At 36.8% G+C, this 27,285-nt stretch overlaps 5 protein-coding genes across 10 annotated transcripts; 4 read left to right on the top strand and 1 right to left on the bottom strand.

Moving 5' to 3' along the window:
- The first annotated feature begins 37 nt into the window (after positions 1-37).
- Positions 38-1,623, top strand: tmem258 (transmembrane protein 258). Its single transcript, XM_044124978.1, has 4 exons — positions 38-146; positions 455-564; positions 1,243-1,371; positions 1,466-1,623. The coding sequence occupies exons 1-3, from the start codon at positions 144-146 to the stop codon at positions 1,367-1,369; spliced, it is 240 nt and encodes a 79-aa protein (XP_043980913.1). The 5' UTR covers positions 38-143; the 3' UTR covers positions 1,370-1,371; positions 1,466-1,623.
- A 1,476-nt stretch (positions 1,624-3,099) lies between these two features.
- Positions 3,100-7,851, bottom strand: tmem138 (transmembrane protein 138). Of its 2 annotated transcripts, none has more exons than XM_044124976.1 (5): positions 7,736-7,851; positions 6,829-7,275; positions 4,373-4,544; positions 3,339-3,414; positions 3,100-3,263 (listed from the first exon to the last, which is right to left on the bottom strand). In XM_044124976.1, the coding sequence occupies exons 2-5, from the start codon at positions 6,954-6,956 to the stop codon at positions 3,151-3,153; spliced, it is 489 nt and encodes a 162-aa protein (XP_043980911.1). In that variant the 5' UTR covers positions 6,957-7,275; positions 7,736-7,851; the 3' UTR covers positions 3,100-3,150. The 2 variants fall into 2 exon arrangements, with proteins under 2 accessions (XP_043980911.1, XP_043980912.1); XM_044124977.1 differs by having other exon boundaries at positions 6,829-7,043; positions 7,736-7,837.
- A 729-nt stretch (positions 7,852-8,580) lies between these two features.
- LOC122835566 (EF-hand calcium-binding domain-containing protein 4A-like) lies at positions 8,581-11,005 on the top strand. The gene is made up of 4 exons (XM_044124726.1): positions 8,581-8,674; positions 9,904-10,190; positions 10,269-10,380; positions 10,854-11,005. The coding sequence occupies exons 1-4, from the start codon at positions 8,662-8,664 to the stop codon at positions 11,003-11,005; spliced, it is 564 nt and encodes a 187-aa protein (XP_043980661.1). The 5' UTR covers positions 8,581-8,661.
- A 698-nt stretch (positions 11,006-11,703) lies between these two features.
- On the top strand, positions 11,704-17,026 carry cracr2b (calcium release activated channel regulator 2B). 3 transcript variants are annotated; one of them, XM_044124326.1, is made up of 9 exons: positions 11,704-11,757; positions 12,337-12,416; positions 12,515-12,638; positions 12,724-12,850; positions 14,711-14,792; positions 14,895-15,009; positions 15,211-15,318; positions 15,468-15,544; positions 16,777-17,026. In XM_044124326.1, the coding sequence occupies exons 1-9, from the start codon at positions 11,707-11,709 to the stop codon at positions 16,877-16,879; spliced, it is 867 nt and encodes a 288-aa protein (XP_043980261.1). In that variant the 5' UTR covers positions 11,704-11,706; the 3' UTR covers positions 16,880-17,026. The 3 variants fall into 3 exon arrangements, with proteins under 3 accessions (XP_043980261.1, XP_043980262.1, XP_043980263.1); XM_044124327.1 differs by having other exon boundaries at positions 12,515-12,635; XM_044124328.1 differs by lacking the exon at positions 15,468-15,544 and having other exon boundaries at positions 16,777-16,910.
- Positions 17,027-17,160: 134 nt separating this feature from the next.
- gatd1 (glutamine amidotransferase class 1 domain containing 1) lies at positions 17,161-26,617 on the top strand. Of its 3 annotated transcripts, XM_044125538.1 has the most exons (10): positions 17,163-17,317; positions 18,187-18,271; positions 19,462-19,653; positions 20,289-20,363; positions 21,036-21,056; positions 21,360-21,464; positions 21,607-21,762; positions 22,283-22,369; positions 22,458-23,305; positions 23,481-23,561. In XM_044125538.1, the coding sequence occupies exons 2-9, from the start codon at positions 18,188-18,190 to the stop codon at positions 22,515-22,517; spliced, it is 780 nt and encodes a 259-aa protein (XP_043981473.1). In that variant the 5' UTR covers positions 17,163-17,317; position 18,187; the 3' UTR covers positions 22,518-23,305; positions 23,481-23,561. The 3 variants fall into 3 exon arrangements, with proteins under 3 accessions (XP_043981474.1, XP_043981473.1, XP_043981476.1); XM_044125539.1 differs by lacking the exon at positions 21,036-21,056 and having other exon boundaries at positions 17,161-17,317; XM_044125541.1 differs by lacking the exons at positions 17,163-17,317; positions 18,187-18,271; positions 19,462-19,653; ... (3 more) ...; positions 21,607-21,762; positions 22,283-22,369 and adding exons at positions 25,212-25,317; positions 25,416-25,523; positions 25,603-25,694; positions 25,779-25,872; positions 25,948-26,617 and having other exon boundaries at positions 23,034-23,305; positions 23,481-23,557.
- Positions 26,618-27,285: the final 668 nt, after the last annotated feature.

Genomic DNA, 27,285 nt, shown 5'->3' on the forward strand with positions numbered 1-27,285 from the left:
AATTTTCCTGAAAGGCTTACATGAGGGAAAAAGTAATTTGACGTAATGGCGTCATCCCTACGTCCAAAAAACCAGGAAGCAGTAACCAGTACGTGGCCTTTTCATCTCGAACAGTAGCTGCGGGAATCTCGCTTCGTCTCAAAATGGTAATGAATTCCGATATTTATTACTCAGTGTATATCATATTATGCTTTTATACATGCAATCTTGATATATTTTGCTAGCTTCATCTTTACACGTTGTATTCTTGTTCCCCGATAAATCAATATATTTTCTGAATGGAGCAGCTAGCAAGCATGCAAACGTTGCTGAGCAAGTCACTAAATGTCTTCAGATTATTTGTATCGCTTACCAAAGCCGCTTACCGAAAATTGTTTTTATGTTGCGTTACTTTGATAAATTTCAGTATTTTTAAGCTGCTTGTGTGTGGGCTTCCTGTTTGCTGTGGCTGCAGGAACTAGAGGCCATGACCAGGTACACCAGCCCGGTGAACCCAGCGGTGTTCCCCCACCTCACTGTGGTCCTACTGGCCATCGGAATGTTCTTCACAGCCTGGTTCTTCGTGTATCCTTCCGCTGGTTCTGTTACAGTACCTTATACTGTCCGTTGTACACAGCATAAAGGACATGAGAGTATTAAATGCGCACTGTCTCCTGTGGATGGTTCTGGGTCAAGATTATATTGCACCATATATGGCAACTTACATTTTCTATAACTTGTAACTCTTGTGTCAAAAAATAATAATGTAATTTGAAATATCTCTTATATTGATTGGAAAATAGCAGAGTTTCAGTGTTTCAGAGTTATAAACAACACAATTTGCAGGGACTGAACAAAAATATATGATGACATATCAATTCCCTGGACTTTGGGTATATGAATGTTTGAAATCAAACTCACAGCTGGGGGATGTAGAGTGGACATTGAAAAAACAAAGTCAGGATACACACAAAAAATAGACTATGCTGTACAATAATAGCACAGCATAATGTCATTAAAAATCCCAATGTTGTGATGAATTATGATGGCCTTACAGTGATGAAATGGAATTATGAACATATTGTGCCAGTAAAAATGTATAATTATGGACATTTAAAAGAAACTGAGTATTAAAATTAGAATAAAAAGCCCAATTGATGGGTTTATTTTAATGCTTTCATCAGCCCATTTCATGTATATTAGACTGAGAGAGGACTATTTTATTTTCGTGCTTCTGCCTGAGTTTCCTGAACTTTTCATCAGTTATGAAGTAACATCAACAAAATACACAAGGGACGTCTACAAGGAGCTGCTTATCTCACTGGTGGCTTCACTTTTTATGGGCTTTGGCGTGCTTTTCTTACTGCTGTGGGTCGGCATCTACGTATGAAGGTACATGTAACATCTTGTCTTTTACATTGTTAATAGAGGTTTATGTTTATTAAGCACTTTTAACTGAATTTTATCTGTTTTCCTGCTGTTTTAGGTGGCTAAGTCAAAAGAACATCACACATTCCAACGAGACAAAGAACATCCATCACAACACTTACAAGATTCTGGCTTTTAATTTGATGGCACTGACAATATTATTTGAATCACAAGGACTCTGGATTTCATTTCACAAGTAAAGGGGATTTGTACAAATTATGGTGTGGTTCTTTAAGTCTTGTGAGTGTTATTCTTCTATTAATATTTTAATAATACAATATAGACATGATTAAAGAAGGGTCATGTTGCACAACAATAACTCGTGCTCTGCTAAATCTGTAATTTAATTGAAATAGACTGGCATGGCCGTCTAGCTAAAAGATAATTAGTCATAAAATAATTCAGAGTTCAGGTTTAAAAATTTGTTAAGATGTCCTTCAGTCATTCACTCCTAAGGCCAGAGTATTTCTACAAGATGCAAACCGTGCAGAAAACCCCTGGAAATTCCAACTCAAGACATTCTTGCTGTGCTAACAATGTTGCCATCATGGAGGCTTTAGTCTCACTTAAATTTCAACTACTTTGCAAAGAAGAGGCAAAAATTTATTTTTTTTAGATAAACAACTATCACTAATATTCCTCTAAAGACAATAATCCTCATTGCAGTGAAAGGTTCTATGAAGTATTACATTGTTTCTACTGAATGCAAATGTACAGCAATGTTCACATTTTTATTTGTGGAAATAATTATAAAAACCATGTATACTTTTGCACCCTTTTCACAATTAAGCTCCATTTTGTTTTGGACAATTGCATAAAGAAATTAAGTTTGTTATATTAACTGGACATAGTGGTATAATTATGTTTGCAAAACAGTGGTAATGGTGTTGTACAAACTATACCTAGTATCTGTCTTGAACTACTTTAACCAGGTTGAGAATAGTAAGTTAATTTGACACACTGAAGGCTATTTGTGGTGTGTTTTACTAGTGGCACCTTAAAGCCTCAATCCCTGATTAATCTTTGGGTTAAAAATAGGGCACCCTGCTTCACCTTGTCTCCTGGATAATACTGACTAGCCTACTAATGAAGGATTACACCGTAATTAGATGAGGATTATTTAATAATAATTATAAAAAAAACATTGAACACAATACAAAGATTCCAACTAAAAACCCAACAGAGTTCACATAGAAATTGGCTTGTTTAAATCACTTTTACAATGTAAACAGCACAGGCTAACATTTTATTAAGGCAAAAAAACCATCTGATTTCTTTTTTTGAGGGAAATAATAAAATTCTACCAAATGGACAAGGTCTACATCTTAGAGTCAATGGGTATAAAACATAAAATGAAATGAAGGCAGGCCAAACTTTTTTCATTCTTTTGTTTGCAGTAAGTGTGTAGTAGCTTGTTTTTTAAAAGGCCACAAAGATTAACAGGCTCAATCCTGATTAATACTATACTACATATGCCATCCTTGGCCTGCCTGCCAGTGTAAACCATTTAACCGCCTGTCTGCCTCACTTTGAGGAGCCAGTTTAAACAAACTGAAACTTTGAGTCATTCACTAACAGAGCGTGAGTTCAATCTCTGCTCAATGGCAATTCTCTTAGAGTCCAACACATCACAAGCATAAAATCTAAGGATTCAGATACGAGTCACTGGTGAGCATGCCCAGTCTTGTCAGATGGCAGTTTCCACAAGGAGCCTTTATTGTTTCTCTCAACACTGTCCCGTTGTCACTGACGAGCTCTGGCAAATTGATCGCGCAGCCACATAGAGTCCTCATACAGCCTCGGGTCCCCCATGTGCTCCGCTGTGCGCTTGTATAAGTAGTAGTACAACACAGCCGCTGTTAACAGACACAAGCTGTAAGAAAAACCAAGAGTAACTGCGTATGTGTCTGTTTTATCTTTGTATTAATTACCTGTTCTCTGGAAAACAAAGAGAGCCAGAAGACCATCTGTCCACACAAAACGGTTCGAGTCGAGCCATCTTAGGTTCTAGGAGCAAAAAGATAAAACACTCACAATGCAAAGCAATTACACAGGACTGTGAAAATGTATTTGCCCCATTACAGATCTCTCAAGATTGATTTTCAATGATGATTTCACTGAATTAGGGAAAAAGCAATCCAAACAAACTCAATCATTATATGAAAAAGAAATTGTGTCCTAAGTCTTATAATTGCCTGACCCATCCATGAGTTTTTTAAATAGCTGTAGAGAATATGTTTTGTTGTTGATTAATAAACAGATTTTGACTGGCAAACATCAGGGGTCCAGCTTTAGAGTTTCTGGATTCTTTTCTTCGAGTGATGAGGCCTGGAACTTGCCATAATTGCTTTATGCAATTTTTTTATGGTAATGGTAAAGGGGTTGCACTTGTAGATCATTTTCGAAAGTCAAAGGACTCCAAAGCACTTTACAATCAGTCACTGGCTTGTTTAGTGGCACTAAGGGTGGTAAGCTTACATTGTAGCCACTGGGGCAGTCTGACAGAATAGAGGCTGCCACTCAATCGGCACCACCTCTGACCAAAGATACAACAGGAAAGTGACTGAGACAAATGGAAAAGGGGTTCAAACTGGCAACCCAACAATTACAACATGAACCCCTACCTCCTGAGCCACATCTTACTTCATGCTGTCAGACAGATTTTTGTTTAAGTAATTTCTTGATTGGTTGGGCCAGTAATCAGGCAGATGTGGCTTTCCTGGAAAATGTGGTTAATTAATAGTTGAGTTGATTCCTCAATAAATGAAATCATTTTAAAACTGTACTTTGAATTGAAAATTTTAAATTGACAAAAAAAAGCAAAAAAAATAAGTAAGGAATCTGTAAGAGGTCAAATATTTTTTTCACAGCACTGTACACTAAAAGAGTGTAGAAGTAAAGTCAGACATGTCTTAATTTCTGAGTTTCTGTTTGTACACAACTGTCTGTGAAGGCCGGAGCATACCAACACCCAGCAGTGGAAGCAGATACTGAGGGTCAGGTAGAGAGCGGAGAAAACAAGCAGAGCCCTGAATCTGCCCAGCAGCACAGACACAAGGCCGACCTGGAAGATGTAGGTGTTGAACATCATCAGGAGGATGATGATGACGTTGAACAAGATGGCGATGTCCTGGATGCTGCAAACACAGTTTTTGTCGGTTTATTTAGGGTGTTGATTTTGGTCTGTTGTTAGCACTGTTGCCTTTACAGTAAGAAGGTCCTGGGTTCGATTCCCAGCCCGGGGTCTTTCTGCATGGAGTTTGCATGTTCTCTCTGTGCATGCGTGGGTTCTCTCCGGGTTCTCCGGCTTCCTCCCACAGTCCAAAAACATGACTGTTAGGTAAATTGGTCTCTCTAAATTTTTCCAAGGTGTGAGTGTGTGTGTGCATGGTTGTCTGTCTCTGTGTTGCCCTGTGACAGACTGGAGATCTGTCCAGGGTGAACCCCGCCTCTCGCCCGGAACGTTAGCTGGAGATAGACACCAGCACCTCCCGACCCCACTAGGGACAAGGGTGTAAGAAAATGGATGGATGGATTTTGGTGTGGTGACAAGAACATGAGGTGGGTTTTTTCCAGTCATTGATTCTGACAGGAGTCTTAAACAAAATAATCTACTGCTTTCCTATCCTGCTCTTTATATAGTAACACAACAATAAGCTTTATGTTTGGGTAGAGCCTTCGGTCTTAATAAGAATGACGGATGGTGCTTCTTTGATCACCAGGTGGAGGAGGGGCAGGTCAGCATCACTCAATGTTCTTACACTAAGTTTGGTACATGCTATTTTTAAAAGGCTAGATATAGACAGTCTAAATGAAATTAAATATTATCAAATCAGATTTTTATCTTAAATCGAGAAACGTCACATTAGTTGGCACAAGGAGAATGATTTTCAGTAATCATATTAAGAATTTACCCACCGTCTAATCTGGTGCAGATTATCAATCATCCGCAATATGACTTTTATATATCTGTATATATTTATATTTTAGTTATAACTTTTCAGCAATTATTTTGTGTACTCTGGCAGCCGAACAACATTTTGTTGCCAAATTCACTGTTGTGTCTATACTAAATCTAAGAAACTGGATGTCTCATCTGAAAGGCTGCTTCAGTTCCTGAAAAAACTCCTGAAACACCTTCAGTTAAGACAGAAATTTCAATTAACTATCTCCTTAAACACCTGGAATTTGGAACCAGTAATAAATTAATGTCAAGAGAAAAACTAACTAAAATATATGACAGAGGTATAATTTCTGGAATGCCTAAAAATTTCAGGAATCAAGAAAAAAACTGAATTGTGATTTTTTTTTCTCTCACATCGGACACTATTTTTCTTGTGTGTAGAGCTAAATCTGTATTACTTTCTAATGAAAGTGATACTCATCACTTTCATTTGTTTGAAATTGAAGCTAATTGTATTAACTGAAATACAGTATTAACTGTACAGTTAATTATACAGTTAATTGTATTAACTGTATTCCAGTTAATACAATTAAATGAAAACCAACTGTATGGTTTCCAGTATATTTATTACAACATATGCAGCAATCAATTGGCCACATTTAAGACTCTGCCTATTTTCCCTTGAACAACTACTGATAAATCCTGAAAAACTATTCAGGAAATTTTGCATTTGAAAAAAACAATCAGTGACAAGTAGGCTTGTCACAATAAGCAATAAATCAATTAATTGCATGAGAAAATAAAACAAGCTTGATTTCCATTTCCATTATGCAAATTGAAATTATGCAAATTTCCATTTGCATAATTTATCTTTTTTTCTCTCTCTTCCTACCAAAAAGTGGATAACAAAGTCTTCAGTCTGGTCCATTGGTTCTCAGCTAGCCCTTTTTTGAATGACAATTTTGTTAACAGAGACTTCATAACTCATTTTGTTTGCCGTTTCTATTGTTTTGGTTATTTATTTTGTATGCTTAACATATCTGCCAGTTCCAGAATTAAAGATTTGTTAGAATATAAAGATTACTGATCTTTAAGAAGGTGGATGTGTATTATTAAGCCACTGCCATTACATTATGTGAAAATAGTCTAAAAAGAACAATATTATGATTTATCACAATAACTTCTGGAACAAATTATCGCCAAGCAAAATTTGTTGTTGTGGCAGGCATAAGGAAAAAGGTTGTACTTTGATGTACAAATTGGGATTTTTAATTCCTTCATTTTCTGTTTGATTACAACCTCAAAGATCCAGATACAAGTCTTTTTTTTCCCTTTATGTGTTATAATTTCTTAACAAAAATGCTAATCATTCAAAATCAGATTTGGCAGCTCAGAAATAAAAAAAATCCCAGAAATTCTATTGGTCAAAAAAGCCTTATCTTTGCGTCTCTCAGATATACCACTATTTAACGTTAATCTCTGTGATATCTAAAAAGTTATCATATTCTGTGACTTACATGAAAAGCACAAGTTGGATGACAGGAGCTCCTCTCAGAAGTTCACTAAAGGAATTAACGAAGAGGTCATATGCCAGCAGAACCAGTTGGATTAGAAGCACCAGTGAGTAGTTTCCAGTCTGAAGCATCTTTGACCTGATCTTCACTGTCCTCTTTTCCTTTGGCTGGTTGCCTTCACACTTCTGACTAGTCGCTCAGCATAAACCTCGTACATTCTTCAGTACAAAAACACGGTCCATGTGGTTATACAAAGTGGAAAAATAGTCCATTCACATAATTCAGTTGGTTGCTTTTTTTTAAAAAAATGTTCCGAAATATTTTTGGCAGAGATAAAAGAAATCTGAGGACACAAGTCTGTCCAAACTGTCAGCGAAATTCTGGCACTTGAGCATGCTTTATCCTGTATGATGGCATCCTTCATGTAGAAAATCCCCTTGAATGTATCACCTACAAAGAATAAAACAGAGGTTGCAAAATAACAGGAACGTTGTAGAGTAATGCAAAACTTCCAGCAGAACATAACATCCTGAGTTTCTTGGAAATCTCCACCGATACGAGGAGTTGATGTAAGAGCTCCTCTGCCTCAGACAACTAAATTAGAAGTAAACCCATCCATGTAAGGTCATCATGCTGTTACACAGGCAGGCATGTGTAAAGGTCGCTGCTGGGATTATGGCTCTGAGCGAACTAAATTTACGCGGGCACGACGACAATCTCTTGTTTTGATGCTGTTGTTCTTCCATCTGCTTTTATTCCCCTCATGACGACTGTCTGGCGCTGTTTTGCTCTGGTAGCGGATAATCTCGAAGACGGATAAGTGTGAGATTTCTACAAAATCTACACACCTTTACAACTACATCGACTGTTATACAAGCAGAGTTTAAGAAAATGGTAATTGCCTACTCACCTGAAGTAAAAGTAGCTCTTCATTTCACCTCTTTCTACTTTTCCCCCCAAAACGATGATCTCTTAATGCATCCCCCAGCCCTTTTCAGCAGTATCGCATGTATTTCCGTAATTCCATGGTAACGCTTCTCTTTTACCATAATGGCAGCAAAGCGAGGGCAAGTTTTTTTGTGTAGCACAACATAAACATGGTAAGTGAATCTGCTTTAAAGAAAAAATAAAACAACAGAAGTTAATTTGTGTAAATACATAAAAAAGAATTACATCAAATGAGCGAGAGTTTAATTTGATCATAGCATTATTGTTATTATTATTATTATTATTATTATTATTATTATTATTATTATTATTATTATTATTATTATTATTATTATTATTATTATTATTATTGGAAGTAGTAGTAGGAGGAGGAGGAGTAGGAGTATTGCTTACAAAGATGTTTTCTAATTATCTCTCACTTATATGAAATTTACTGCAGTGTGGTCTCCGGTGACTTGAATAGACTTGCTTCATTTCGGACCAGCAGCTCTGAAATGTATTAAGTGCCAAGACTATCCAGTGCCATATAAACAAATTTTTTTTAAAATATATTATTTTACAAACAGTGAGCCATTGCTATGCTTATCGTAATGCAGCAAGAACCAAAAATTCCATTTTCCTGGCTTCAGTCAACATTACGGTAAATATATAAACTGTGCAGTCGCCCTCTAGTGTCTAAGATAGGAACTTGAGTGACTGAGTTAAGTGATCAAAGGTAGAGGACTCTGTAGTAACGCGGCTGCAGCAGGTAAGTAATCAAACTTTTTCCAACTTCGGTTAGCTTATTATGCAACATGTGTCTCTTAAATTAACTCTGACCTTCTTTTTACTTCACTAGTTCACTGTAAAATGTTGTCTCTGTGGGGGGTTCTGCTTTAATAATTTTTAATGATCTATTGTGGTGGGTTTTGTTTCCTCTGCTTGAAATGCTGCCCTAAATTTCAAGTTTCGCATTCACTTTAGGCCATTAAACGTGTCCTAAAGGCGTTTAACAAAATTATAAGTGCAATTTCAAACACAGATATGCATTTTGTAACCATTTTGTTTGCTAAACTTGTTGTTTTATCGTAAGTGCTCTGGTATTTTAGGGAACGCATGTTTGAAGTTCACCACATAGTTAAGCGAAACAACTTCTGCCACCTCTTTAAAATTAATGAAAAATGAATAGAGTCTATTGCAGTTTATGAACTTTGGTGTGGCTTCTGGCTTGTTTAGAGTTCGACTGACACACTAAATCTCTAAAACGCACTGTTTGCACAAGTCTCTTATCTGGTGTACTATATCCTTTAGTTTTGAAAACTTCCCGGACCACCAGCTAGATAATTTACAGCTTTTATCAACGTTTTATTTTATGTCTTAACAGATAGCGGAGCATAGAGATACAGTAGAAAGGTCAAGACATGTTATACTAAGCCTGACTTTAGTTCAGCATATGAAAGTCAAAAATTGCTTTTGTTGGTTTGTAATGAAAAATGTGACTTTTGTGAATTCACTCTGACTGTAAAAAATGTATAACTCATTGTATTCAATAGAAAATTCCGAATGTTGATGTTGCTACTAATGCTGTTTCCTCATAGCTCTTTGGAGGTAAATCTGCTTGTAATTGTGGTAGCTCTGACAATGCAAACAGCTGCAAATGTTAAATTTGCATCTCTTTCCCTTGTTCTAGCTGCTCTCCCCTTCAAGAACACATAATTCTTCTCATATGACACCATCCTGTTTTTAATCACATACACATCCTGCTCTCCTTTTAGGGAGAACAACTTGTTGTGCTCTGCAAAGCTGTATATGATCTTGACATAATTTAGCAATAAATATGAAGGAATAGTTTCTTCATATTTATTTATCAATGGCATGATAAAAAATATCTGAAACTGTTATGAAATGTGGTGTAGATCAGCCTGACAACCTTTGTGTCATGTGCTCAGTCACAGTTTACTCTGCACTGTGTTTAACAAGGGAGTAGTCTCATGGACACTTTCTTGCTAATTTAAGACAGCATTTTCTACAGTCATACAAGCAAGACATTGATTCCAATTCATCAGGAGAGTTAAAGTCCTGTTTTTTAGACTAAAGATAGATAAAACATAATGACTGAATCATTTATTCCTCTTTTTTGTCTCCCTATAGGAATGTCTATGTGGCTGAATGATGGTGAAGTGCTGGTGGGCCAAGGCAGGGGTGAGGTGGTCCCACTAAGCCCCAGAGTGAAGGGCCTACCGTCTGGCAGCCCCAGACTGAGGAGCCTACCGTCTGGCAGCCCCAGACTGAGTCAAAGACGTAGCCCGCTGGCTTCACCACATGCCAGAGAGCCGACGCCACTGAGCCCACAGGCAGAGACCATGGGCAAAGCCAAAGAGCTTTTTGTCCTGTGTGACAAAGAGGGTAAAGGGTTCATCACAAAACGAGACATGCAGGTATGGTGGCTGGTTTGGTAGAGCAGCAACTTTAAGGACATTCATTTTTAAAGTGTTGATTTTTATGTTTGTGGTCAGAGGTTAGAAGGCGAGTTGCCACTCTCCCCAGAACAACTGGAGACTGTGTTTGAAAGTTTGGACCGAGAGAACAATGGATTTCTCACTCCTGTTGAGTTCAAAACAGGACTTGGTGAGTGGGCTGTGAAACAAAGCAAAGCTGTTTGTGAGATCCGTTGCCTTAAAAAATTTCCATACCCCTTGTCATTTTTTTTTTTTTCGCATTTTTGTCATAATAACTTCTTAACCATTCTTTCTCTGACCTGTCTGCTTTATTTCCTGGTCTTCGTGATAATTTTTGTTCACTAACAAACCTCTTAGGACTTGACAGAAAATCTGGACTTTTTTGTTATTGTTGACACACAGGTGAGCTCTTACTAATTTTATGAGCCCTGAGTATAGTTTTTTTTTTTTCCCTGGATTCTAGTAGTATCAGTGAAATGCTACAAATGTATTCCACATATTTAACATTTTTCTTAAACATTCATCATTTTCCTTCTATTTGAAAATTATGGAATACTTTATGTTGCTCTCCTATGATTTACCTTGAAGTTGGTGATTTTAACACAACAAAAAGTTGAACATATTATTGTCTCCTTGGCTCAGGTGAACTGATGGGTGTGGATGAAACAGCTGAGCTGAGCCCAGATGGATCAGAGGCAGAGAGGAATGATGTAGACTGGTCTCAGGACCCCACCGCAGCCAGATTTGTCAACATACTAATGGAGCTGGGTGCTGACAAGATGTTCAAAGAGTAAGATGTGTTACTTTCAGAATGGTAGTGGAAATGTCCCCCAGTGAAAAAAGGTTGCACATTGTCTCTGAGAAGGGAGGGTGTGGTGGCTTAGCTGCTTTTATTATTTTATGCTGTGATGCATTTAAAACTAAATAATTCTGGTTGAATGTAAATGTTGATGCTTGTAATCGGTGCTGCTATTTTGCAAGGTCCTGTTTGGGGGATAAAAAAAGAGATTGTTGATCTTAATGTTCTTTTTTTATCTGGTTGGATAAAGATTGTCATACATCAGTGTGCTGATAGAAAAGTGTTGATGTTGTCTAACTTTATCATGTTTTATTTTGACTTGTGACTATGTAAAAGTCAAATTATATTCTCTGTTTGATAAAAATGTTATTAATGTTTCTATTCTCTAAAGGTAGTTGTATTAAATGACAGCAATGTGAGTTTCTACCAGCTAAATAACAATTAACCGTATGGACTGTTTAGTGTCTGGCTGCATTTAAATGAACACTTATGAAAAAATTTATAATTTTACAACCAATCCAAGACAGTAAAGAACAAAATCAGGTTTTGAGACTAATAGAAACATGAATCCCCAAAGAACTATTATTTAGTTTGATACTTTGGTGGAGGAGGCATTAAACTGATAGAATGGATTATGACTTCACTATAGAGAAGATATTTTCCGCAGTAATCATTTTGATGTTTTTTTTTAGGGATATGAACAGGAGGCTGCGAGATGAGAAAGACGCCCAGCAATCACTTAAGCTGGTTAGTCACCGACACAATGTCCTTTCTTCCCAGCCATTCCCTTATCTCTTCAGTGAAGACCCTTGTCCTCCTTGGACCCGGCAGGTTTATCCAACCTGAGCCAAGTCTTGGAAAAAGCAATGTGCTTTTCTCCATCCCCTGGACAATGATTACTCAAACAGGCAGCTCCTGTTAATGACTTAATAATCTAAGTTTTCTGTGGAAGTGGTCAGTGTAGCGAAGGTTTGTGCTTAGCCGCAATTTAATGTTCCATGTCAACGGGAAAAGAAAATGTTTTTGTTACCCTTACTGAACCCAACAAGTAAAATAAACTGGCTTAATGTTTGTTACACTGTCAGTAAATTTGTCTTCAAGTGAATGCCATACATGTTTAATTTTCATTCACAGAAATGTTTTGAGCACATGCTGTCTTGTATTTTTTCTTAAATTATAATTTATGAAAGAAAAACTGTATTATTGGAAAAAACATTGTGTTAAATTATTTTGCTTCAGAATAAAGTATTTTTGACTCCATTTTTGTCTTTTTAAATGTGAAAAGCATCCAGAGAAAATACTCATGCTGTCCACGTAATCTTCTAGAATCCAAACGTCACCAAGTCTCTGCAGAAGAGAGGGTCAATATTAGGCAACTACTTGCAGCAAGACAAGCCAGTAGAGAGGTTTGTATGATTGAGAGTCTCCATTTCTAATTTTTTTTTTTTTTACAGTAATGAGGCAGACAAGATTCAGTTATTTTTCTTCTGTGTTGATTCTGAAGACAGCTGAGCTCTTCTGAAGAGTTGGAATTGACTGATACAAAAGAGGTCACAGATTCACCCAAGACCTGTCTACCGTCATGTAAAGTCCTAGATGAAAAAGTTGAACAGATTCAAACTCGGGTGGTGAGAATCTTAAATATTCCCTCTTAAAAATATAAGACTAGACCAAGAAAAGTGTCAAGTTTGGTACATTTTACTTTGCTTTTAGAGCAGACTTGTCGATCTACAACGCGTGTTTAAGGTGGTGTTTCTGGGTAACTCTGGGGTGGGTAAGACCTCCTTCATCCGGCACTACTGCACTGGAAACTACTGGAGTAAAATGAGTTCTACTGTAGGTAAGCAATTCTCTATTGTACACTAGCATTCCCATACATGTGTGAGAGGCATGGGTATCACAGGACAGTACAGTTTCTACCAAGCTTGCTGGTGCCACAGTAAATTAATTACTATAGAATATATTTTCCTGGAGCATTTTTTAATACTGAACATAATTTTCAAATCTCTGGAGAACTACACTATCTGGTTATTATTGGTTATCATGCTCTTTTCATGTTCTACCAATGGAAATGACAACATTTAAAATTCGTCAATCTTGGACTGTAGTTGTGCGATGATGCAATCTGGAACCTAATTCTGGTCTTTTCCAGACCCGTTTCTTAAGACTGTGGAAACAAGCTTATGTTTACAGACTGTAGTCAGCATGCCATTGTCCAAAAGTTCTTATTCCCTTCTTACTTACTTGGAAAACATCTTGAGATTTTGAACAATGTAAATGTCAAAGTAACAATGTATGTCTTCCTTTAACATCCAGTCTTTGCATATAAGACTGAATGACTGGTTGTCTAATATAAAAAGGAAATATTACTGCGGTAAGTTTGTCGGTGGTCCTACTGTGTGTCTAATTTTCCAAATGATAGCTGAACTTAATAACCCACTGCCAACTCAGTCTGAGTCAACCTTAAGTTTCATGCTTCATTGCAGACTTTGAGTCTTAATCACCAGTCTTGTACTGTGGAAATTTTCTTTCTGCATGGACCAGAGCTTTGGGTAAAACTGTGTTTATGTTCAACCATACAACCAGATAAAAACTTAATTCCTTGCCAACTTATTTTCTGCAGAAATCTAGAGTTTGGTGACTAAATATAAAAGTGTTGATTTTACTTGAATAATTTTAAAAACTTGATTTTAAGCAACACTGTTTAATGCCTCATCCTTAAATACACTTTTAAGCAGACTGTCCCCGAAAGGACTAACACCCTGCTGTGTAAACAGTCACATGGAACGGTACTCCGTCATGTCGACCTGACAAAAATACACACCTAGTATTTACACTTTGTCACATGTCTGCTGCTTGACATCAGAGAGAAGAGATTAGGATAATCCCTCGTCACTGTATTTTTTAACATTTTGTCACATTACTGTCCAAATTTTTAAAGTATGTTATTCGAATTTAATAAATGAGAATGTGGAGGAAAATTAGCATGTTAAACTTTATTTGTGTAGAAACTTACAGCTTGTCTGAGTGAAGACAGATTGGCACAAAATTGTGCATAATTGTTTGAAAGGAAAAGTTTTCATATTTTTCTAAAACAAAATCTTATTTTTTTGTACTCAACTTTCTAAGTAAGGAAGTTCTTCCTGTAGTCCTGCTGGAGGCAAAAAGACACTGCAGAGTTTTGCATCTTCTAACATTATATCATCCAGGATGGGCTCCTCCCATCTTTTAATAAATAAACTCAGCTCTCTTGTCCCTACTGCAGCATGATGGGGATTTTGTGCTCATCGAGGATCAATTGGGGTTAAATAAATATGCAACATTTTCAGATTATTAGTAAAAGAAAAAAACCCATCAAGGTAATGTATCCTTTTCTTTTCACCTCATTATCATGCATTGCTGTGAGCCAGTATGTCACAAGAAATCCCGGTAACAGTGAAGTTTGTGGTTGTAACAAGACAAAATGTGTCTGTCCATCTGGATAGCCCAGGTTTATCCAGATGTAGCTGTGATTACATGTAAAACTGACTACTTTTAAGATTTAAGTATCTAAACTATGTAACTGTAATACTGTACATATGTAATAAGGTGTGTACTTAAAGCTATTCCATTGTTGAAAGAAAACTGCTGTAAAACATTACATTCTTTGGATGTAGCTGGACTGTTGGAGGGTGTTGTGATGACGTTTTGTTATTTCTAGGTGTAGATTTCCAGATGAAGACTTTAATTCTGAACTCCACCACTATCACATTGCAGCTGTGGGACACTGCGGGCCAGGAGAGGTCAGATGTGTGCTTGTAATTTGCAGAATCTTTGACCAATCAGTTATCAGTAGCTCAAGCCTAGCCTATCTGGATATAATTAAAATGTTTGCATGCTTCCAGGTATCGCAGCATCACTGAACAATATTACCGAAAGGCAGACGGCATCCTTGCCATGTATGACGTAACTCAGAGCGCCTCCTTCAGTGCGGTGAGAGGATGGATGGATTCTGTCAGGGTAAGAAGGCAGACCTGTTCTGGCAAATGCAAATCAGTCATTTGAATACCCACAAAGGTTATTGAGGAAAATGATCATTTAGAATCTCAGTGGCATAATAATGATAATTTTGTTTACCTCAAAAACTTGTTTGGGGAACCTCTTGTTCCTCTTATACTTGAGCAAACCGAATTAAGTCAGTGTGGTGTATTTTCCCTCCAGGATAAGATGTGTGAAGGGACTGTGCTGATGCTGCTTGGAAACAAGCTGGACTTAGCAGACAATAACAACAGAGAAATCACAAGACCGGAGGGGGAGAGGCTGGCAGAGGTGAGCTGTATTTGAATATTCAAAGAGCTCTCTGCACTGATTCACGTAAAGTAGCAGCCTAGATTAAATAAACCATATTAAAATATCAAATAAGTACAAGGTTTGTCTTTTTATTCTTTTCTTGTTTTTTGTTTTTTTGGTTTGAACAGGATTACCAGGCTTTGTTTCATGAATGTAGTGCCAAGACTGGGTATAACATGGAAGAACTGATGGTTCACCTGGCTGAGTATGAAACCGCAAAATATTTTTCTTCCACTTACAGGAAACTTCAACTTATTGGTTTTAATGACATTAACTTCAAAGTTATCCACTATTTTTCAATGATCTAACATAAAAAAAAATCTGTAAAATACCAAAATGTGTCATTTTATTATGATTATATTGCAATAGAAAAGCTTCTAGTGGTGTAAATATTTTAGAGAGAGAGGTTGTTAAAGGGAACGATTAATGATTCACATTTTCAACATTTTCCACATTTTGTTTTTCTTTATTTTGGATTTTCTACTGCTTCTTAAAACAGCTCAAACTCTTAGCAGAACCACCCAGCTGTTTTTTTAGCATGAGCTGTTTCAAAATTCTTTGGAAGATAATGTCACTAATCAGCAGGCACTGTCCCTCACCTATCAGGCCCAGAGAAGCCCAGTCCATCGCCTAGCAACCTCAGCAGCGCTACCTGTCACCTAGCAACCCAAGCTAAGCTAGAACACGATTGGTCAACTGGTTTATTTGGGTTTAAAGAAACAGGAGGCCCTAAAGCAGCTCATTCTGGAAGCAGCTCAAAAAAGGCAGAATTGAGCAGACTGACATCTCATTATCTAATATTGATTTTGTGCAAAAATACAAATACTGGATAGCCCATAGTCATATACTAACCTAACCTTTTTAAGGAAGTATAATAGATCCTCTTTAAGAAACAAAACAAAAATAATTCCCCCAAAAATGAAACCAAAAGCAAATCTTGGTTTCACTAAGGTTTTTTTTGGAAGCTTCATTAGAGTTGTTCCCCAAACCACATGATTATTTTCGAAGTTGCAGGTTTAAATACTTTCTTATTTCCTAAGAAAATGCACCACAACTTCAGGCTTTGTCTTTAAATATGTATGAAAAAATTTATATCTGAACAAAGCCAGGACAAGTTCCTCAGTCTTGTATAAAGTACGGTAAATGTATCAAAGCTTTCAGATCAATAATTAATCTTCCAAACTGTTTTGGACCAAATTTATGTTGTCAGAGTATATAAAAAAATTTTTTTTAATTCTTTCAAAATGATCCCATTCCATTAAAATTGTTGTTTCTTATATGTACATTGTTGGTGTGTATGTTACTGCTGAATAGGCTGTAGTTTCTCCCACATAAGATGGTAGTTAGAGGTGCAAAACAAAAACTGTCTGCATAAATGATGTGGTTCATTTTATTTCCGTTTTAATTGTTTAAAAATAAATTCTCTTCTTATTTTAGGATGCTGGTCACCAAGGATGATCGGCAGTGTGAAGACGCTTTTTTACTGACAGAGGACACGAGTCAGAGAAGTTGCTGCGCTCTCAGTAAAAAGAAGATTTGATGCTTTTGGAAACTGTCTCACATCAACAAGAACTGCCCAAAATCACTTCATTAAACAAGAGGCTCTTTTCTCTTTTTTGACCAACTTCTATAATATTGTCATACTTTGTATTATCAAATCTTTGTTATAAAATATATATTTTTATCATTTTTTTGTGTCCTTTTTTGTGAGAATTTTACTGCATTGTAAAGCCTGTGTGAATATGTAGCCAGATGGGGGCAGACAAGCCTTCTGTGTTTGTCCACGGAGGCGGTGAGGTGTGTGTGAGGCCAAAAGAGGAGGACAGACGCTCATGTAGGAGGCTGTGAGCGTCAATTGAAAACTTACACTGTGGCAGTTCTGCTTCAGCAACAGTGTCACAGTCACAGCAGGGTGAGAGGGATCTGCTCAGTTACCCTTAGAGTCATCATCCCTGTGGGACACATCGTCTGAATTCAGGTAGGACTGTTGTCCTTTCAATAAAAATAAAAAAACGAGAGAGCAGCTTTTTCCATTACAGAGTAGGTTAAAAATAACTCAGTACAAGCATTGAGATTGTCTAATATTTAAGCTAAGGTGAGATAAGTTTACTGCTAACTGAAATATCTACATTTTCTGATATCTACTTTGCTCTTTCTTCTGTTTTGACCTACTTATCTTTAGGATAAATCTATATGAACAATCCAAGCTTTTATATTTTTAAAGCTCTACACATATGATACTTCAGTTTCAAATACATAAACTGTTTTATCGTAAAGTCGAATGTTAAACATACCAGGTGTAAAGGGCTCAGCTTGCGTTACTGAGATGGGGAGCATACGACTGTGTGCTGGCTGACATGTGACACAAGTCGTTAAGTATGTTTTCCCCACAACATATTTGATTTCATCTCTGAGCTCTTTCCATGCCCCCCTCGAATAAATTTGGTGCCAGCTTTTTTGTCAGTCTACAGTTTAGTCAAAGGAGGGAAACTGTCTACAAGTCGTCGAATAAGTTCATTAAACCTACAGCTGAGATTTAACTCATGTCAGTACATCACTTTATCACATTGAAGGTGGAAGTTAAACCCACTGAAAGAGGAAATTACTGAATACATTTAGGTCACAGCTAACTAGTTCTAATCAGACACAGAGTTTGTGGTAATTAGGCTTTATTTACCCTGAAGCCATGAAAGTTTCACTGATAATCTTATCTCTAAAAGAGCAGAATTTGAGGTCTGACCTGAATTCAGAGTCTCTTAGCTCTCTGAGCCATCTGGATCTTTTGTATTTGGAAAATATTACTTTGCTTATGATGCTTGCAGACATTTAACATATGTTGTTTTACAGGATGGAAGCTCATCGTGAAAAGAAAAACAAATGTGGGACAATTTGCCTGAAGTATCTACTTTTTCTCTTCAACATTTGTTTCTGGGTAAGTTCACAAATAAGTAGGTTTACAAATAAGAAGTCCTCTCTACCTGTATTTATTTAGATTTTACAAATGTACTAAAGTTCTCGAGTTAGATTCATTGTCATTTCAGCAATATACACAGTGGACAACAAAGCAAAATGCCGATCTTCAGGACCAGGGTGCCAGGCTAAACATAGACTAAAACATATTTCCAAACATAACCTTAGCTTAGCTTTAGCTTGGTTTAAGATGAAAATATATGGCAGCAATAATGCTGAATAACATTAAAACAACAACAAATCACAGCTGACAATCATTAAACAGCAAAATTGTGAATGTGATCAGGTACTGATCAGAATTATGGAGTTTGATTATAAATAAATGAATACATATTCTGGATCAGCTATTGTTTGATCAGTCTGTAAGTTCTGGGACATGTGTGAGAGTCAGTTATTGCTCAGAAGGCTGGTGGCCAGGGGAAGAAACTGTCTGCCATCTTGGTAGTGGAGACACAATTGCTCCAAAACCAGAACACAAGAGGGAGAAGAGTGTCTGAGGGGATGAAGTGTTCATCCATAATGTGGGCTGCCTTACAGATGCAGGATGTGCTGAAGATGACGTAGACACACTGCTGTTGTTTTGAGGGGGATTTCTCTTCATTTCAATTTTCTTTACAGTTAGGGCATAAATTGTTGTTTTCACATGATCACAAATCCATGGGGTCAGATTCAATACCTTACAAAATTACTGAAAAGTTAATATTTTTCAGAAACTCAGTTCTCAAAGTAAATCATATTGTCTAGATTAATTACACATAAATAAATGTTTGTGAAGCCTTAATTTTTGTCAACTGTGATGATTTTTCTCTTATAGCTAATGAAAACACAACATGTAAGTTAAGAATATTAACCTGTAATTAGACCAATAATGAACATTATATTGGTGAAATATGGGCTGAAAGAAAAATATGTGTAATGCCTGCTTAAAGGTTATTTTCAAAAGGGTCTTTTAATCTGACAAATGAGTCTTAGTGAACACATATTCTAATTTAATTAAATTAAACATATTAATTTAAATGCATCTTATAAAAAAGAAATATTTAGGGGTTTACAGTGACTAAATGAGATGTTGTGTGGTTTGCATAAGTGAAGTAACATCTACTCAAAGTTAAGAGATGCATGATTCTTGACATGTGGCATGTTGTGTCTCAGCTGGCTGGAGGGGCCGTGTTGGCCGTGGGACTGTGGACTCTGGTGGATAAGAGTGACTACATCAGTTTGTTAAACTCCAGCTTCTACTCAGCCTCCGCTTGCATCCTGATAGTCGCTGGAGTCATTGTGACTTTCACTGGAATAATTGGATGCTGCGCCACACTGAATGAAAAGAGGAGCCTATTGATTGTGGTAAGATGGTAGATCCCACAAAAACACTGGAAAAAATACAACAGCTTAAATCGGTTAGCTTTTTGTTAAGCATGTGAAGTCAGATAGTCATGCACAAGCTCTTCATTACAACAGAACATGACTCTGAGAAGTGTGTGTTGAAAAATAATCCTTGGTGACCTTCTGTCTGGTCTGCATCCATTCAGGGTAGCCTGATATGTGAGGCATGTCTGTCAGATATGACAGATAAAGTCACGCAGAGTGTGTCTTTAAGAGTTTAGATTTAGAGCTCAGCTCATGCCAGAGGAATGAGGAGCATCACAAGCGGCTGCTCGGGCCACAGAATGAGAGAGAGAGGCAGACAGTCGCAGTGAGCAGGGTACAATTCAAAGGCAAACCTGAACTAACTGTCACGTTATGTCTTTTTTTATTTCCCCTTGGACCTCTGCCTTTTTAAAGGCCCTTCCCTTAATCTTGCTGATTCATTTAATGGAACAATCACTTTTGATTCTTTCCACTTTATTTTCAACTTCAATCAGATCCAAGCTTTTCCTTTCAATTCCATTTAGGCCCTAAATCTATTGACAAATATAAAATTAAAGATGTCTGAGTTTGAATTGTTTTTTATGTAACCTATTTTCATGTCCGTTCTGTAGTATTTGGTGTTGCTGCTGTGTGTCTTTCTGCTGGAAATCACAGCTGGAGTCCTGGCTTATATTTACCAACAACAGGTAAATTTAGCTTAGCTTCGCACAAAGCTAGTAACTGGTTTTAATTCAATCTAATATAATGTTCAACTGACAGTTCTGTGATAAACTATTTACCCCTATAAAGATTTATTCTTTTTTGTCAGTCCTAAATCTTTCAGATCAAAAACAGAAACAGACAAAGATAATAAGAGTAACTCTGGGAACTTCATTTTGTCAGACAGGCTACAAAACTTGTTAATTGATCTCTAAGCAGCTTGTCAATCACCTTAGTTTAGATGCAGAGTTAAAAATAGGCTGATAGTCGTTTTGTGAAGTGGGATAGTAAAATTGTGTTTAGTTGCAATTTATGATTTTTAAAAAAAGTTGGGGTTTTTTTGGGGGTAGGGGGGTAAAATTTGTTTGATGATCTAAAGTATTTCATGCTGACCAAAAAAAAGAAGAATCTGTAAGTTTGTTTTACAACAATGTACATATACCAGAACAAGGAAATTGATTTTTTTGAAGATGTAAACAAATGTATATTTTGTTTTGCATCCATTTAGAATTATGTTATCATGCAAAATTAGCTTTTTATTGGTAAAACCTAACTCTGCAGCAATTCTCTTTGCATGCTTTTCTCTGCATGCTCTTTTGGGTTTTCTACACTTTCTATTCTTCTCACACCTGTTTCTTTTCCCCACTTTGTCACTGCAGTGTTTCCCTTTCTGCTACCAGGTAATCTCTTGAGATGTGTTTTCTGTGTTTGCATTTGTTTCTCCCAGAAGTTCATACATAATTCTAGTAAAAAGTTGAAATGCACTGCTAATGGTTTTGAATGTAATTGTTTTTGGGTTTAATGAGGAATTTGAAGTGTTTCTTTTCTCACAGTGAAATAAAATATTAACAAATAACTACAATTAACTTTAAGGCAATATCTGAGTGTCTAGGTGTCAAATCAAATGATACAAAGGCAGGGGGGAAAAGCGGAGCATTTGATTTTTTTTCTTCCTACGCTCAAGTATTTCTCGTGTCTCATAGCTGGATGATGAGCTCAGACAGAACCTAAAGTTAAACATGCAACAGAAATACCTGCAACCAGGCGAGGAGAGCATCACACTGTCTGTTGACAAGCTACAACAAGAGGTGAGAACATTTGTTTCTACTACAGCTGCAAAAACTGGCTCAAAAAAAATATATGAGAGGAGCAGAAATAACTATCCTCATCCTTAAAAGATTGAATGCAATTTTAATTTTAAAAAAATATTTCTTTTTTCCTCCCACTCAGTTTAAATGTTGTGGAAGTCACAACTTCTCCGACTGGAGAGACAGTGAGTGGATCCAGAAAGAAAAAACTCAACAGCTCGTTCCTGACAGCTGCTGTAAAACTCCCAGTACCCTCTGCGGTCGCAGAGATCATCCATCCAACATCTACAGGGAGGAGGTATAGCACCTCGCAAAACAGTCATATCGCTTCACCATTACCAAAGTGTCTTTATTATTACAAACTTTAAAGTGTTTTATTGGGATGTTTTGTGATATTTAACGTTTGATGTATTGCTTTTTAACCTAACTGTGATTTAGAGTGTTTTACCAAGATCTTCATGATGTTGTTTGATCTGTAACTTACATCTTCCAAGAACAATTGCATTCATACAGGGATTAAATTACACACAGGTGGACTCTGTTAAGTAACTATGTGACTTCTGCAATTCCATTCAGGAGTATCAGAGTAAAAATGGTGAATAATACAAATGCAAGCAAAGGTTGTCATATTATTTCTAAATAATTTTGAAAATCATGTATAATTTTACAGACATATCCATAACATAAATTCACATTGAATTGCATTGAAGTTTGAGATTGTAACATTAGAAGAAGTTTTGAGGAGCTAAATTTCTTCCTAAACTAATTGTTTCCGAACATTTTAGATCTTCATTTCTTTCTGTTTTATTCCTACCCAGGGAGGATGCATTGAGAAACTAGAGGATTACATCAGAAGCCAGTTGTATATTCTGGGTGGAGTGGGTGTTGGGATTGCATTTCTACAGGTAAAATAAGAAAAACACAAATGAGTATTCACAACCTATGAAATGTGAAAGAGGAACTGACAAGTTTTATACTTCTGTTTCCTTCCAGCTTGTAGGGATGATGTTCACTTGCTGCCTTTGTCGAAACCTGAAGGAAGATCTGTACTAACGTTGGACTCTTTTAATATCACATTCTTGACTGTGTAACTTTTAGTTGAATGATATAAATCCCAACATTTCCCACGATGTTGCTGTAGAGTTGGGAGCTGAAATGATGAAAGCTGTTTTAAATGACAAACACTACAAATGTACTAATGCTGCTGGACAGCACCAATCTCTATTTCACAAGAGGAAATTCTAGTTATCTTACATTTTATGATAAAGTATGAGATGTAAATATACTGCTACGCAAAATAAAACACACAAAAGATAAATACTGTTGATAATCAAGAGGTGTCTTTGTGTACCACAAGGAATTTAGTAAGGGCTGTGGAAGTCCCTCTCCTCCACTGTGCAAGACAAAGTATTTTATAATTATGGCTTTACCAGCTCATATAAGTTGTATCTCGTAATTTTGCCTTAGCTGACAGATAATGATGTCATAATACCTCATCATTATGCCTTACTATCTCATAATACTACTATCTAATAAATGTATAGTGTTATTATATTAAGAGAGAAGGCCATAGTTAAGTTATTGTTGTAATTCTAATGCATTCTTTAAGCTTGTTTAGTTGCAATGCGAATAAAATTGAATTATTCCCAACATAATTTGTAAGGCTTTTATTCTGAAATTATTTTTGCGGATGTTGTTGTCAGCTGATCTTACTTCCTCGTTAGATCGGGTTTTTTTTTGTTTGTTTTGTTTTTTGCACTTCCATTATCTTCTTTGGCAAAATAATAATAAAATGTCTGCGAAACCAACCTGCTTAATAGTGGCCAGCGCTTCTCCTCAAGGTGAGTCCACTGCGGCTTTCACTGCATAGTACCGGAGTAGAACCGTAATTTATGCAGCCTATTGGTTGTAATTCAACAATGTTATCCTTGGTAATTTAAACTGTAGCCGAATGTGCTGTTGTAGAGCATTATTGCCTTTTTTTAAATGTTAAATTGGTCTGTTTTATTCGTTCAGGGGTCTCCGCCAAATCCTTTCTGCAGTGCTTCAGTCTTTGCAGCACAGCTTTCAATCTGCAGACCGCTACACCAGGGGTAAGAGCTTTAATATGAATGAATGAGCGAATGCCTTAAAAGCAAGTGCAAACGTCAAACAACCTGAGTACAATACACCACAAAAATATGTAAAAGCGCAACCTTTCTTGCCAGTTATCTCTGAAGGCGAAGCCATGTAACCATCTCATAGTAATATAAGATGGTTATATCACTATAACCATCTCATATCACTATGAGAATCATCAAAATTTTGTAATTTTGATGATTATGGCTTACAGATGATGAAAATCCAAACTTAAGAAAACTGGTATACTCTGAAAAAAGGTAATTAATGGAAACAAATAGACATTGCTGAATAAGCTGGCTGTATCCAAGCATTTTAAAAGAAAATTGGCTGGAAGGACGAAGTGAGGTAGGAAACGATGCACCGCAACATGGAGAACCTCAGCTTTGAGAGATTTGTAAAGCACAATCTATTTCACACATACAGATGAATATTAGACATGGGCAACATCAGAGGACCGTGACATTATGGTCCAGAATCCTGTATTCAGATTAAAGTAAATTCTGCATTTCATTTAGAAATCAAAGTTCCAGGGTTTGAAGGAAGATTGGAGAGGAAGCATGTTTTGCATAGAAATTTACATACTTTTCAGAAACCTGACATTTGTGCTTAAAACATCCATCTATGATCAGTCTAAAATGATATTTGCACTTTTCTGAGACGCTGAATTTTGGGTTTTCTTTACCTGGCATACATATATGCTTTCTGAGTGGACTGGCAAGAAGCATTGCACTTTTATGCAATGTTCTATTTTGAGATATCCCGTGTATGCTATGGTGACATCCTGCTACCCGCTAAGATAGTAAAATGATCTCATCCCTTCAATTCAAAATGGCACTCTTCATCCGGTGAACAAAAAAGGTTTCTCGCCTTTTCTTGTTTCTTAAGAAGTTCTGATCAGATCAAACCTTTCTGGTCTATTCGCAATTTTCTTTCTAACACTATAACACATACTTTGTTCATTTTGGTTTAATTCAAGCAGTGATGCACCAGTCAATCAGCCAATTATCCTCAAAAATAAGATGGTTAGGTATGCTTTAATACCTGGGGAAAATATTTTCTTTCTGTCATGTTGTCTTTCATCCAAAACTACCATCTTTATATAAAAAAAATCCACAGCAAATTATTTTCTTTTGTGAGCTCTTGCCCTTAGAAAGAAAAGAACTGGAACCAGTTGGTGAGAATGAGGAATCAAAAGGCCAATTAAGTTTATCAGTTCATTCTTTCCTTAAAGGCTTTTTGATAAGGAAAATTGATTTGAGTCCAGCTGTAAGTGATGAGATTGGAAGACAATACCTTCATGCAAAATATCAACTGGTATGTCTGCCATCGTGTTCCTATTTTTAGTAAACTAAAACATTGTGTCAAGGAACAAGTACGTTGTTGATGTGTTTCTATAACAAATAACTGTTTTTCTGATGCATAAATTAGATTTTTTTAGTATTTGACTTTCTGATCAGAAATGGTAAAGGTGAAATTTGCAGATCTCGAATAAGATGTTTATCGAAACCAAAGTCTTTTCCACTAACAGCATTTTGTTTTGCTGTTTATCTTATAGCTGCCAGTTTGATGTCAATACTTCATAATCTGTTCTATTTTACTATGATTGTGTATTTTTTGGAAATACAGGGAAAGCCAATAGACTTTGTAGGAGTTGATGAAAGCACAACGAGATGGGTGCAGGACTTTAATGTGAAGTCCTACGCAACACCAGCCAAACTCGAATCTATAGATGGTGAGAAGAGTTAATTCCACAACCCATCTGCTGCTTTTATGTCTGTTGCTGATATTGGTTGGACTCTGCTCAGTTATGATCAACCGATCTTTTCCAAGGTGCTAGATACCAGGCGCTGCTCATCCCTGACTGCCCCGGAGCGCCGAATGACCTGGCACACAGCGGCTCCATGCACCGAATTCTCACACAGTTCATCTCCCAGCAGAGTGAGTTCCAGACTTGTGTTGATGTCTTTGTTAACAGCTTCAGTGCTCACTGTATTTTTGTTTTCTCCGCCTTGTGCAGAGCCCGTGTGTGCTGTTGGACAGGGCGTGTCAGCACTGTGCTGCGCCACTGAGGGACAGAAGTGGATCTTTAGTGATTACAGCTTAACAGGGGTTAGTCTTCTCTTACAGGCGGGATGTTTACTCAGGCTGATCACATGTGTATGAGCTACCTAATAATCGATGTTTTCCTCAAAGCCATCTGTGTTTGAACTGGTGCGTCAGCCCGACTTTGCTAACCTTCCCCTTATTGTGGAAGATTTTGTGAAAGACAGCGGAGGATCTTATACAGGTGACACTGTAGACACTAAACGAATACAAGATTACTGTTCCTCAAACCGCTTTAACGCTCATCTCTGTTTCCCAGCGAGTCAAGAAGACGCCGTGCATGTGGTTGTGGACAGACACGTCATAACTGGACAGAATCAGCAGTCGACGTCACTGGCAGTGAATAATCTCATCCTCCTTTGTAATGCCAAATAAAGGGTCACTGTCTGGATATGTTGGTAACAAGCATTTATCTTGAACAAATCTTTGAAAATGATGAGTTCAGCTGCAAATACGTACACAACTACTTGTTAAACTACTCAGTAAAAAGTCACAGATGCAACAATAAAACCCTTCAATTTTTTTTTCACATTTGTGAACTTTTCCCAAATTAGGGCCAAGTATTTTGTCTAAACCCAGTAACCAATGACAGGACAAAATAGCCTTTTATTTTTGACAAAATGCATTAATCCAGCATGCCTTGTTTAAGGATATATTGTGTTTAAGGACCTTTGGCTTTAATCACAACCTCAAGTCTTGGAGTTCTCTTCAGTATCTACAGTAAAAACCTGCAGAGAGGAGATCTGTCCAGTCTGACAGTTTTGATCTCTCCAGAGACGTTGAGTTGAACTGAAGTCCAGGTTCTGGCTGGGCCTTCTCCCACTCCTTTGTTATTTCGTCACAACAGTCCAGGGTTCTGCAGCCTTCACAATTCAGATTGTTATTTTTGCTCTCGATCTAGCTAAATAAAACTGGTTTAGAGCCACAAATATTGTGTGACCTTTTGTGATAAAGAACACATAGTTTGACAGATATCTACTAGATAGTTTTTTTTTTCATTTTTGAGAAACCATTTTATTCTTATTTTTAGATTGAAAATAAATAAAATCATAGAACCTCAGCAAAAATATCATGGCTCCATTTTATTGGACGTTGACATCTGCTCTGTTTCCAGCCATATACCACATCTAAACATTAATTATACTTTTAGAGCCATTCTGTTGTGGAACGTTATTTTTTCCACGTTTGAAAAAACCCCACTGCATTTACTTTTAAATTCATATATAAAATCTTTAGTCAAAGTTAATAAGAGTTATTGTGGAAGGTCCAAGGAGCCACTGGTGGTGCCATAGCCATACAGAACTTTCTAGAACAAGTTGTTTTAAAAAAAAAAACAACAACCCTATTCCGCTGCCATGTTTCAATTTTTGTCACAGAATTTCAACCCTACAGCATAATGCTGCCACCACTGTGCATACAGAAGAGATTACTGCAGCATTCCATATATTTTCTTCAGGAAAAGCTATACTGTGAGCAGCAGACACTTGTATCAAAGGATGATGGTTACCGATCAGGAAATTTGTCTCTCCTGATCTGTAAAATCTCAATTGTTTTTAATAATGAGGGGCTTCAGTCTGGTTATTTTGTCTGTGTTAGC

Source organism: Gambusia affinis, linkage group LG08, assembly GCF_019740435.1.
Source record: "Gambusia affinis linkage group LG08, SWU_Gaff_1.0, whole genome shotgun sequence".
Lineage (NCBI taxonomy): Eukaryota > Metazoa > Chordata > Actinopteri > Cyprinodontiformes > Poeciliidae > Gambusia > Gambusia affinis.

Coding starts and splice junctions, on each gene's coding strand:
- LOC122835566 (XM_044124726.1), top strand. Junction 10,191..10,268: donor TCACAAAACGAGACATGCAG/GTATGGTGGCTG, acceptor GTTTGTGGTCAG/AGGTTAGAAGGCGAGTTGCC. Junction 10,381..10,853: donor TGAGTTCAAAACAGGACTTG/GTGAGTGGGCTG, acceptor TCCTTGGCTCAG/GTGAACTGATGGGTGTGGAT.
- gatd1 (XM_044125538.1), top strand. CDS start 18,188: ATGGAAGCTCATCGTGAAAAGAAAAACAAATGTGGGACAATTTGCCTG. Junction 21,465..21,606: donor TTGACAAGCTACAACAAGAG/GTGAGAACATTT, acceptor CCTCCCACTCAG/TTTAAATGTTGTGGAAGTCA. Junction 21,763..22,282: donor CCAACATCTACAGGGAGGAG/GTATAGCACCTC, acceptor ATTCCTACCCAG/GGAGGATGCATTGAGAAACT.
- tmem138 (XM_044124976.1), bottom strand. CDS start 6,956: ATGCTTCAGACTGGAAACTACTCACTGGTGCTTCTAATCCAACTGGTT. Junction 4,545..6,828: donor ATCCAACTTGTGCTTTTCAT/GTAAGTCACAGA, acceptor CTGTGTTTGCAG/CATCCAGGACATCGCCATCT. Junction 3,264..3,338: donor CTTTGTTTTCCAGAGAACAG/GTAATTAATACA, acceptor GTCTGTTAACAG/CGGCTGTGTTGTACTACTAC.
- tmem258 (XM_044124978.1), top strand. Junction 565..1,242: donor TTCACAGCCTGGTTCTTCGT/GTATCCTTCCGC, acceptor ACTTTTCATCAG/TTATGAAGTAACATCAACAA.
- cracr2b (XM_044124326.1), top strand. CDS start 11,707: ATGAACAGGAGGCTGCGAGATGAGAAAGACGCCCAGCAATCACTTAAG. Junction 12,851..14,710: donor TAAAATGAGTTCTACTGTAG/GTAAGCAATTCT, acceptor TGTTATTTCTAG/GTGTAGATTTCCAGATGAAG. Junction 15,545..16,776: donor CTGATGGTTCACCTGGCTGA/GTATGAAACCGC, acceptor TTCTTATTTTAG/GATGCTGGTCACCAAGGATG.